This window comes from Epinephelus moara, chromosome 13 (genome assembly GCF_006386435.1).
Source record: "Epinephelus moara isolate mb chromosome 13, YSFRI_EMoa_1.0, whole genome shotgun sequence".
Classification (NCBI taxonomy): Eukaryota; Metazoa; Chordata; class Actinopteri; order Perciformes; family Serranidae; genus Epinephelus; species Epinephelus moara.
In genome coordinates, this window is record NC_065518.1 from 15,696,210 (window position 1) to 15,708,865 (window position 12,656).

Genomic DNA, 12,656 nt, shown 5'->3' on the forward strand with positions numbered 1-12,656 from the left:
GGATACAGCTAGCCATAACATACAGTAACTGCTGTCTAAGCAGGTCGTAGTTTCCTTTCCTCTTCTTATATGCTTTTCATCACGTTTTCAGTATATATTAATGTGAGAACCAGAGTCTAAATCCCAGACTAAATACTTCCATACAGGTCTTCCATACAGGGGTTAAATTGGGAATTAGAAACAGGGTAGTCCTCTCTCAGGGTTCCTACACCTTTAAGACGATGAAAGAAATTTAGGACCAATTTTACAAGAACCAAAAATAAAAAACATGGAGGCATAAATTACTCTGAGTTAGAGATAGTTTTACCCAGATGTTTACTGTAACATAAAATGTGGGATTCCACTACATCGATTCCCACTGTGCTGAGTCTGAAAAACTTGTTTGCCTAAAATACATAGAATCTTGTGGGCATTGCCTTGTACTGGTTTTAGCCATACCACAAAATATTGGTTAAAACAGCCAGTTTCTGTTGAATTTGCACTTCCCCTTGTCATCCAGGGTTCAGAGACAGCTAGCTAGCAGACACTGGATCTTCTGCTCGGAGCATAGTGGCCGAAACAAATGTTGAGTGTTGCTGGTTTCACTACTCTGGTCTGCGTGACGATAGTCAATCAATCAATCAATCAATTTTATTTATAAAGCCCAATATCACAAATCACAATTTGCCTCACAGGGCTTTACAGCATACGACATCCCTCTGTGCAAGAGGCATTTAGTAAATTATTTTTTTAAATATCTGTTAATTATTTTGAGATTTAAGGTTGCAACACCAGAAAGACTGATATAAGACATTTAATACAGATTAACGCCTGACTATTAGAGTTTTTAAGGACCCACGAGTACCCTGCTCTCTCCACCTACAGTTAAAGCCTAACACCACAATTCTTCATACAATTTAATTTCCATACATTTAGGTATTCAAAATATTTTTAACCTGACTAGATTTGACTGTAACTGGTGCTGGGTGTAATTAAAAGCAACCACAACATGAAAACAATACTGAAAATATCTGAGCTCAAAAGAATTATGAACTGAAAAATATGCAGGCCAAGTTTCACACCTTTTGCAAGGAGTTTACACATCATAGAAACAGTTGAATCTGACTGTACTCATTCCAATACTACAGTTACTATACTTCCTGTACTACAAGCTATGTATGTATGTGATAGGCTGTTTGTGTGCAAACCAGTACAGTTGACCACAAGCTGCAGCACAGCATGTACGGAGACATTATAATTAGATATTTGAACCAAACTTTGTTCTCTAGTAAGAAAATTATGCGGTCATACTTTCGCAGAATCAGACTGGTATTTATAGTATTTTTTTGATACTTTTAAGGGATTTGTTTTGGGACTTGTTTTGCCTAATGAAGGTCTATCACCTAGACATTGCAATTTAATGTATTTTTGCCATTTAGACAGTGTGTTTGTTTGCAACTTTTGATCTACTCAACCCTCTCCTATACACCTGTCTCATGAAATAGCTGTTGAAGTGTTCTGTTCTGAATTATTAAAGCATAAAAATCATGTTTTCACAGAGTAGAATTGTGTGTTGTTATATTGCTACAGTCTAATGAATTGAGCTTGAAGGTTCATTATTGACCTTGAAAATAGTTTTCAGTCACATTTTGTGAGCTCCAGAAGAAATCTACTAAAACAAACCTACACTAATGTGGGTTTTTTGTAAGAAAGCCTAATGAATAAGTGAATGGACAGGACACTTCATTTTAAAGTGAACTCTTGAGTGAGTGGGATATAGGGAAGCAAGTTGGGGGCTGGTTAAAAATGAAGCATGCTTTTAACGGTTTTTATGGTTAAAAGATAGAGTGCATTTGTGGTGTACAGACTGTGAAGTCCTTTGAGGCAATTTTGTGATGTTGGGATATATAAATAAAACTGACTTGACTTTGACTTCTTCAGCATGAGTGTCTTGTGACAGAAAAGTCAGCTTGTTCTCACAGGATGTGATTTGGACCTCAGGAGGTGGAGCTCCAGTTGGCTCTGGCCCAATTTAACCCCTGTTCCACAGAAATGTGAATGATTGATTGTTGCTTCCTAGGCGCGATGTACCCGGTGAACTCCAGAGCAGAAAACACTGCAGGCTCAGCCCTTTGATTCAGCGTCATACATGCCACCTGCATTGTGTCATAACAGCCATATTGCACATAGAAACAGGCAACAAGCCAAGGACCGACACATGTTCTAGTTCCCACAGTTTACTGATTTCCTTCTGTTGCCTACGGGCCAAATGTTGCCGTGGTAAAAAAAGATCATGATAACTATTTTCCACATTATAAAGCAGTGAAAGGGGGCCTAACAAGTGCTCAGTTTCCATTCTTCTAAAGCAGCAAGTCTCCTGCAGGATAAAGGCTAACGTATGTGCATGACATCCAGGCTGACTTGAGTGTGTGTGTGTGTGTGTTTGTCTTTGCAGAGCCAGCCAGCCAGCAGTGTCCTTCAGCGTGCACTAGCAAGAAACAGCCATGCATTAACCGGACCCCGACAGACACTATATTTAGTGGAGGAGACGCATTCCAGCACATGGGCTGATGGATGACGACAGGGTGACGATTTGACTTCGAGGCGCCAAATGTGTTGAGCCTGACGACCTGCGCCTGCCAATGCATTTCATCCCTGACCTTGGGGGGCTCCCAGGTCCTGCCACTCCCTCCCTCGACTGTAGTGTCTCATGTAATAAGGATCGGTGGAAGACTCTCATGCGGAGAGACAGTAGCTGAGTGCAAGTTTATGATTTAGCGACAAATACATTACAAATACAACAAATACATGAATGAAACATGTAAATCTCTTTTCCTAGCTCAACATGTCAACATTTCTGTGCGTGTTTCATGTTTAAACATAAACCAAAAGCAGCAGCAGCAGCAGCAGCAGCCAGTGGCTCTTATGTATGAGGGCATGTATGAGTTTGTGGCCCTTCTTCTTTAGGGTAAAGGAACTCCTCCCTAGGCAAAAATAGTGTTTCTGTTACACCAGGGCAAGATTCAGAGGCACTTAACATGCCATGTCTGACCTTTGCTTGGGCACAACCAGCCATTACTGCAACAGATAAAGAGAGAAAGAAGAGCCAGAGAGAGGCTTGTGGGTTCCACATACTGCAGAGAGAGAGAGCTATTTCATTTGAGAGATTTGTCAATGTATGAAATTGAGGTATGCAGAGAGATCCATCTGTGCTTACTTGATGAAAGCTGGTGGCATGTCCCTTTTCATGATCTGGTCCTCCGTGGTTTGTACAGTCTCCTTCCCCACCTGAGAAACACAGATTTTTCATGAGTAAAAATTAATCATCTATGATTTTAGGCAGAATACACTGCAAGTACATTACGAGTTAATGTCCAATCCATGAGACACAGAGGACAGACATTTCAAAGCAAAGACATGAGATGCCATTTTGTATACACCATACGGCAACTTTAATCATTGACAAATCTGCCGATTTAACTTAATTTGAAAACCTATAAGAAATTATCTTTTATTAATTGTTGATTCAGAACCTAATATGAATGAATTCATGTCTACAACCTGTTTTCTATTTTCTAAAGCTGGTGCTCAATATGACTTATCCAATAACTTTCAAACTGACTTCACCCACTTAGCACATGCTTTTCTTTTCATCTCTTTCAGGGTCACAGGAGTCCGGAGCCTGTCCCAGCATGCAGTGGGTAAAGGTCAAAGACACCCTGTGCAGGTCATTGGTCCATTACAGTGTCTACACAGATGCTATACACTCACAATTTAACATTGTGGATAGAAAGTGTTGGGGACATCAAACTCTTGGTTGTGTAGCAACAATGCTTAAACCTAAACCACCATTGTACTTGATTTCATTGCAGGACTTTGTGAGTGCATCATTCAGTTCACTAGTATTAGTTATTTGACTAACAACTAATTTAGTGGAATCGGGCTTAATAATATCTCACTTAAACACATTTCTTGTTTGTGGACTACCATTTCAAATCCTTGAGTTTGGCATTTTGGCTGTCGCCATCTTGATTTTTTTGGAGCCAAAACTAGCCATATTTGGACCAGAGAGTGGAGCCTTGGAGAAGCGAGCAGTGATTCTCCCTCATAGACCAAGGTGACACCTCCCAGACACCCTGTCACTCAAAGCGACCACGCACTTCATTATCCGTAACTTTAAGCCTTAATAAAAATGTAAACAGGTGAGTCATAACTATTCACCCCTCGTACAGTTGTCATATATGTGGAAATTGGCGAAAGAGACCAAAACTGTTTTTGTACCAGGCTGTAAATGTGTTTTTTTCTGATGTATGGCTGGGCATGTTAACATAGAGGTCTAATCTGAGATGCATGTGGCCATTACATAAACTGCAGTTTTTGCAGTTCCCCTTTGCCTTCATCTTTCAGCCCCTGCAGCTGCTACTTGACAATATCGTTACAGGAAATCCTTGTTTCTGGTTGGTTGGGCAGTGTCAGTCACAAAGTAAATATAGTTCAGATATGTAACAGCCTAACCACACCTCTAAATCAGTGTACAGGGTAAACCTGCAGTGACTAGAGTAATGCTTGACACCTGCTCTTTCAATCAGGGACTGATTTGACAAAACAAACAAGTATTTAAAGCACATGCACTTGATATAAGCGTGATAATGCACTCTGTGCTATAGCAATATAGAAACACATGGTGTAAGTTGAGTTCTTTGCCCTCATCTCATCCATTATCTTCTCATATCTGGGCTAAGGTTACAATTTTGACGAGAACACTGCAAACTACAAAACCCAAAATATGTTTTATAGATGCTACTATAAAAGAGGTAATGCTTTTATTGGTAGATTCTACATATTCCTCTTTAGAAACTAGTACAGGTGGCACCAAGGGTGGTCAAACATTCTCCAATGGAGACAGGAAAACACCCCCACGCCAGCCTCAGCCCTGATGACTAGCCCATCAGTCATGAGGATTTTGTATCAGTCAACACTCAGAGCTCTGGCACTGAGTTTCAGAAGAGTTCACACAGTTGTGCTGGCTTAGTAATATTCAAATCTCACATCTACTCCCGAGCTTTTATGCAACTTGAGCGCGCATTTTATACATCAATAGCATGTCATATGCGTGAGTAAAAACTCTGTTACCACAACTTTCCCCCTCAGGGAGTTTTGTCTTTAATCATGCAGTTTTCCACAACGATGTCCTGTTGCTTGTCCAGCGAAGCATTATTTCAACAAGGCAGCTGCTGGGGGCATGCCAGGCCTCAGCGCAGTTATAATGCGTAAAGCAGCTGAACGTCGCCTCTCCCTCAAATGCCAAAATGACTCACCTCCCCCATCATGACCTCAGCTCTGGAGAGAGACACAACTCACCCACGTCGAGCTGCCATGGGTGAGAGATCACACGCATTCATACCGGGACACGGATCACATTGACTGGGTTAAATGAGCTGCGTCCCTGGCCAACAGGGACACGTTAAACCTTTTCTTTTACATTATTATTATAACAAATATAAACTACATGAGTGATTACCTCACTGTCACACATAATTTAGCAATATATAATATTTCCAACATGTTTCATTGTGGGCGGCACGGTGGTGTGGTGGTTAGCACTCTCGCCTCACAGCAAGAGGGTTGCCGGTTCGATCCCGGGCGTGGGAGCCCTTCTGTGCGGAGTTTGCATGTTCTCCCCGTGTCAGTGTGGGTTCTCTCCGGGCACTCCGGCTTCCTCCCACAGTCCAAAGACATGCAGATTGGGGACTAGGTTAATTGATAACTCTAAATTGTCCGTAGGTGTGGATGTGAGCGTGAATGGTTGTTTGTCTCTATGTGTCAGCCCTGCGATAGTCTGGCGACCTGTCCAGGGTGTACCCTGCCTCTCGTCCGATGTCAGCTGGGATAGGCTCCAGCCCCCCCCCGCGACCCTCAAGAGGATGAAGCGGTTAGAAGATGAAGATGATGTTTCATTGTGCTGAACTTCACTGACAATACAAACTATTTAAATATGTCACCCTGCGCTCAGGGACTTATTAATGACACTGTTTTGACACAATTCATGACTCTCATATACATATTTTATAGACTAAATAATAAATTGATTATCTAAAAAAAAAAAAAGAAAAACTTCTAAAAAAAAAAAGAAGTGATTTGGGATGCTGTCTTGATGCTGGTGAGCATTCCCAGAGAGCTTGTCAACGTGTCCGACTACACGCAGTAGCAGAACCATTCCAGATGGTTGACGTGGAGGCTGTAATGGAGCAGAGCAGACATACATCTCCTCTCTTTTCACCAGACCAGAGGGACTCTGAGTAACTAAGGGGTTATAAATTAGGGCCAAAGGTTGTGCCAGACTAAAACTGGAGCTTAGCAGAGGCTGTCCATCTCGGAGCAAAGTGACAGCGTGCATATGCCGCCCTGACATTCCACCAATGAGTCGCCCTGAACAAAAGCAAACCACAACAACTAAAGCTGTTCTGTCCCGTTCAACTAAAGGGCAGCCAGCTACAGAGCAGGCATATAGGGCACTGACAGGGTAGTAAACATAAGAGAGGGGGGAGGAAGTAACACAAAGACCTTCCAGCCTTGCCAACATTACAGAGCACAGTAACCTCCTTTATGAAAGTAACACCTCTCTCCTGCCTTGTGAGTTCTCATATACAGTACAAGCCCAGGGTGTTGTTCTCATATATACAAGCCCAGGGTGTTGCCAGTACTTCTAACCAACTTTTATTTTTCTTTAATTTTGAGTTGCAAAGCACCGGCAGGACAAGTAAGTGCATCAATCTCATCCCATGTAAAGCTACATCATATTTCTATATGATGAAAAACTAATTTACACACCAGCAAAAACATACAGTGAACTGGAGGGCTGGATATTGGTACTCAATGCCAGTAAGGTATCGACCTAAATAACCCAGTATCAAGTAATATTAAAACTTCAAATGATAACTGCATTCGATCCTAGGAAACAATTACTGTTTGTATGGTTTTGCCCGCAGCTAATCACCACAAGAGTTCGCCACATGGCTGTACGACAAACCTGTGGCGTCTGGGGGCATTGTACACAAATCAATGATTCCATTCACATGATGGGTATCGAATGAAGTAGGAAAAACAGCCATCAAATGAAGCATTATATTGGTATTGGTATCACTTTAAGGGGACTGGTCTTGGCACCGGTATTGTAATTTTTAATGATACCCAGCCCTAGTAAACTCATGGTAACATCAATCAAATCTATGGCTACGGAAATATTGATTTGTTGATCAACAGCGTAAACGTTCACTGGTTATAGCTTGTAAGACATGTATATATATTGCCTCCCTAGTGTAGTGGTTAGAGCACTTGTCTTCCATGCCAAAGGTCCAAAGTTCAAATCCTGCTGGAGTCGACGTCAGCAAATCAACCGAGTTCAGGTGCCCTAAATAGGGTTCAGGATAAGACGGTACCGCCGGAGTCTGGGCCAAGTTCTCAACACAGGTGCGTTTCAAGCCTGTTGTAGTCCGGTCAGGTTCCAGACATAGAAGTGGATTCCGATGTTCATATACTCTTCATGAACTACACTTTTATTTGGAATACCGTTATTTGTTAACTTTGTTTTTTGACTGTCGGACAAAATTATAGGGCTGAAAGTCAAAGATTCCAATCATCAGTTGGAGACCCCTCAATCAACTGAGATTGCTTCAAGTCGAACAGTTATTTTTTGTTTTGCCAGTCAGTGTGCAGTGTACTTCTGGGGGCACTTTGGTCCCCATATTTTGCTGCAGAGTGAGCACTCCTCACTGTCACACTGTTCTTTAGTGTAGTCTCTAGCTTTTGTTTGATACCTAGTGTATATTGCACATTTTGCCGTAAGCTCAATTAGCTTGTTTGTAAATGTCACTGTCCCTGAACGTCCCGCTGAACCCCGTTTAAACTCTATATGGGGAAAAAGGAAGAAACAAACAAATATTTGTGTTGAGTAGCCAAATTTGATTCAACTAACAATTCTGAGTCAGGTACAGCCCTACAAAATAAGCACCTTTTGGGACTCCAGTAGCTTGTGACATTGTCACATTTTTTTAATTTTACAGAAAAAATTACTAGATTAAAAAAAGAATTTCTTTTATCCTGGTTAAGATTTATTGATGATGAAAATATCTACTTGTGGTCATAAAATAATGGTGTACTTTCTCTAAGGCACTGAGAATAATGAGCACTTGCTCCTGTCAGATGCTTGCATGTGCACGCCATAGAGAAGCCCGCATAACCAGTTATTGACTTTATTACACACTGAATTGTAGCTTTGGCTGAAACGTGCTTGAGTAATCCCACAACAGAATTGTTAAAACAACGCTAAGATTTATATGAGATCAAGTCAAGTTTAGACATGACCTAAGGCAAACAAAGGAAAGAAGACAGACGACACCATAGGCCAACATAGCAGCAGCCAATAGCTAAACGCACGCTGCATTTAACGACTGCTGAGTCATGTTCTCCCCAAAGCATAATGCGAGTTGAGGCTCTTGATACTGTATTCAACAGGTCATCGCTGTCTTCCTTTCCCTCCTCCCTGCGGAGCCTCTTCTTGCTGTCTGAAGTTCAAAAACAGTCTGCAGCCAAACAGCGATCCAAACAATTTGCTGCAAAAATAGATCTGTGACCTGGCTTATAACCGTTGTTGTCAAGCAGTCCATGATGCCTGGCCCGTTTTGCTATTCTGAGCCTCTGTCCAAGTTTTGAACCACATTCTCATGACACCAACACTGACCACGTTTGACATTAAGGCTGCTTTAGTCTGTACTTTTTAAAAGGTCTCTAGTTCCCAAATCCCAGGATGACAACTTCAAATTGCATATTTTGTCTGACCCACAGCCTGAAAGACTTTTATTACTCATCAGTATTATTAACAATGTCTTCTCTGTCAATCAACTAATCAATCATGATATAAAACGTTTTATTTATTGGCACTTTGTTTGATAATTGATAATGAAGACAGGAAACATGGGGGAGAGAGGAAACAATGACGTCCAGTTTGAACTCATTCTTAATCAGAGCCCAGACTCACAGGCCAAACCACAACACAAATGTCCTGTTCCTTGAATAGACTGGACCAGACCACTTTAAGGAAGGGCAGATGTTCACTTCCACCTTCTTTTTAAAACCTTTCACCAATTCAGTGTCATCTTCTTTCAAGCTGTCACACACCGCACTACTGGCTGACAGTCTCATTTACCATTTGTGTCTGGAGTGGAAACACTGACACTCCTTTTGCCATCCAAGAGAGCTGTGTGGAAACCCTGTGTGTTGTGAAGTAGCTTGATAAAGTGGCTGCTCCTTTAGAACAGACTCCCCTTTGTTGACAGCAGCCCATCGCTCTGCTGGGAGAAGAAAGGCTACTCTGAAAGCCTCAAGGCTGCCAAGACACAGCCCGCCTTTCACATGTTGGGTAGTTTTAGCACAATGCTGTGTTAGTCATGGTGACCACAAAGATCTATGATGGCAAAATTCTGGCGAGCGCTGTCACTGCTGCCCTTAGCAATGTCCTGCAATTAAACTGTACTCCATACTGCACAGAGGTTTAGAAGTGCAACTCAGACACTGATACTGAAATTACTTTGTACTGCAATCTGATGAGACACGCTCACGCAAACTGATGGCGTAGCACTCCATTAGCTTCTCCTAATCAATAGTCTCAGAACTAGCAAGTGCGTTCTGAGATATCAAATGACTTCTGACTAATAATGACTCAGAGGGGCAGCAGAGAGGTCATACTGAAGGTCAACGCCTTTATCATGCATCTGTCAAGAGGTGTCTCACACAGTTTATTAATTTGAGTTGAGGAAGTAGCTGCGCAGGGGGTGTCCAAGGTGATGAAAGTCACAAATCAAACGGCCTGCTCGGCCATGGCCCTGTAGCCAGAGAGAATATATCACAACTATCTATCTCATGTTACAGGAGCTTAGCAGCTCGTACAGTGTTGCTGGGGAGTGGCACTCATCTGTGTGAATCCTCCTCTTAAAAAGAAGAGTGAGTCAATGCAAGGCTTGTCATAGATGAGCTGCCATTTTCCACCGGAGCAAGGATTGCCAGAGGAACAGAGATAACAGGAGATTACTTTTATTGCATCTACTGGAGGTTGGGGGGGAAGGGACAACATCACAACCAGGGATCAAATCGGGACAGTCAATGCACCGTGAACCTATTTGTTGTATTCAAATAGATCTGAATCTTCTAGTGGGACACAAATTAATAGTTTGATCTAAAAGAAAAGTTCATAGTCACCACACATCAATGCACATTATCTCTGCCCTCAAATACTACAGGAGCATGGTGTAGAAGCTCCTACTTTGGAGTTTATAAAGTACAACAAAGTTAAACCCCCACTGCATTGTATCCTCTGTAATGGTCAGCAGTTATAAACACGTTCATTGCCAAGAGAGAGGGGGTTTCCCTTCGCCGGCTCACGCTCCTGTTCCTGAGTGGGGCCGACAGCTGCCGGGTCTTCCTGACTTGGCTTCCTGCATTTCCTCATCAATTCATCACTCCTCCATGTCCTCCTGTCTTGACGAATTTGATGAAAGAAACAGACTATAGACGTGGTATGAATCCATAACACAACTGCACATTTCTGTAAAGACTTGAGTATCTCTTCTCACTAGAGACTATGCAAACATTTCAGACTCAGTTCGCCTTGTATAGTTGCCACGATGACAGAATCAAATAGTGAGCAACATGAAATGATTTCCCTTGAGAAACTGCAGGAAGCTGGAGTACCAGGTAATAGGAAATGTTTTCTTTTGTATGCCTTAAGCACTTTAGTTAATGAACACATTTGTTTCCCAGCCATAAAGGATTAAAGAAGTGGGTGACTGAAATTACTGTTCAAGATCTCATCAAGTACTGATCTAACTGTAAGTACTGAAAAGCTTCCTCAGGCTGTGTCCGCTTTATTTCTCTTAAAGAAGTTGGAGACTAGCAGCACTTCCACTGACGTTTTCTGCAGAACGAGTGAAATACTACAGTTGAGCCCAACTTCCGATATTTGCATTTCTTTGGTATCGTTGCATAAATCACAATGGTATTTTGTAACCTCAGCAATATTGCAGAAGAAGGCAGCTTTTTTTCCCACCCCAAGATCAACTGTACAGCCTCTGAGCGATCTGCACAGGAGCATCTCTACAAGTCACATGAGCCTCATTATCAGTGCAAACAGGAAGACTTCATCCGCTCCAGGACCTTACATCACTGGCATTCTTTTTCTTATCCTACGCCTATAAAAAGGAGCTATAAAAATAATGAAGCACAACGAGTCTGAAATAAAAAAGGGCCTGTATAGTCAACTCAAAAGAATGACTGCTGACACAGAGAAGCATGTTGTTCTTCTATTAACCCCTGTAGGAAAACAGAACTCCAAGAATTACTTAGTATACAATATAAACATTTATATGTCTATTTAGATGTAATGGTTTCACTATGACACTTTTTAGCACCACGTCTTCAACTTGAAATGTAAACCTGACAGATATGAGACAAAACTAGAATGATAAAGCACCAGAGTTGCATATAAATACACAGCAAACATCAGAGTTTATACACTGTACAGCTCAGCAGGTTGAGCCAGGCGACCAAGTTAGTTATTTCTCTTATGTTATGTTATTGTTGCACAAGTCATTTTTTGCAATAACCACAAGGCTTGCTTATTGCACAAGCGATGAACACATCGTCTCTCACAATACTTCAAAGTTGGTAATATAGTTGGTCATATCCTGCTACTAAAACCATTTACCAACATCAAACTGCATCATGGGTCAAACACAGATATCGTAGATAAAGATGAAGCTGGAAAGACCCAGTGTGTGAACACAGCTTTCCTTCAATGGGGGGCATGTTAATTGATCATCTTATTCAACATTTCCCCAAAATTGTTCGTTCAAACCATCAGCTCAACCCCCCTCTGAGCAGGGATGCATTCCTGCCTGCTGGGAATTCTTCACATTCCTCACATTCATCTTTAATTGAGGTCTGGCTCATTGTCTCAATGGATGCTGAGCACTAGTGAAGGGTCTCAGTTCGACCGAAAACACACGCTACACTTTAAATACTGGGTCAGTTTACGAGGGCTCAACTTTTATCTCAATGCATCTGGAATAACGAGATTAGGCCCTTTCTAATTAATAATTTAAAGGTCTACACATTTATCACAGTGAGTGCACCAGATCTCCTCAGATAGGCTTAAAGGGACAGTTTACCCCAAATAAAAAACGCATATTTATCCTTTTACCTGTGGTGCCATTTATTAATCTAGGTTATTTTGCCGTAAGGTGCCAAGTGTTGGAGATATGGACCCTAAAGATGTCTGGATGGAACTGCATGGCACTCAACTTGTGGTGCTTAAAGCGCCAAAAACTCAACAGCAATGTCTCTTTCCAGAAACCATGACCTGGTTACTCAAGATAATCCACAGACCTTGTTGTTAGCAGTTTCATGTAGGAACTATTTTCTTTGTACTGAACTACACGCGCTGACTATATCATCACGCAGAAGGAAACGTGCATCTACTCATGGACAAGAGGATCATGCTCATGACAGTGCAAGATTTACACATTGATGGCGTCCTCCTTAGCTGAGCTGTAAAGTTAGCTTGCTCAGCGGTGCTAAGTGAGCCAGCAGTAGAGCCACGCCTTCTTCTGCATGCTGATACTGTT

General features: G+C 41.8%; 1 protein-coding gene across 2 annotated transcripts in view; it reads right to left on the reverse strand.

The window, feature by feature from the left end:
* LOC126399702 (vinculin) overlaps positions 1 to 12,656 on the reverse strand; it is a 33,390-nt gene that overhangs the window by 15,505 nt on the left and 5,229 nt on the right. For both annotated transcript variants that reach the window (XM_050059881.1, XM_050059880.1), the window contains exon 2: positions 3,197 to 3,267. In XM_050059881.1, the coding sequence (XP_049915838.1) occupies positions 3,197 to 3,267 (71 nt within the window). The remainder of the gene's footprint in view (positions 1 to 3,196; positions 3,268 to 12,656) is intronic.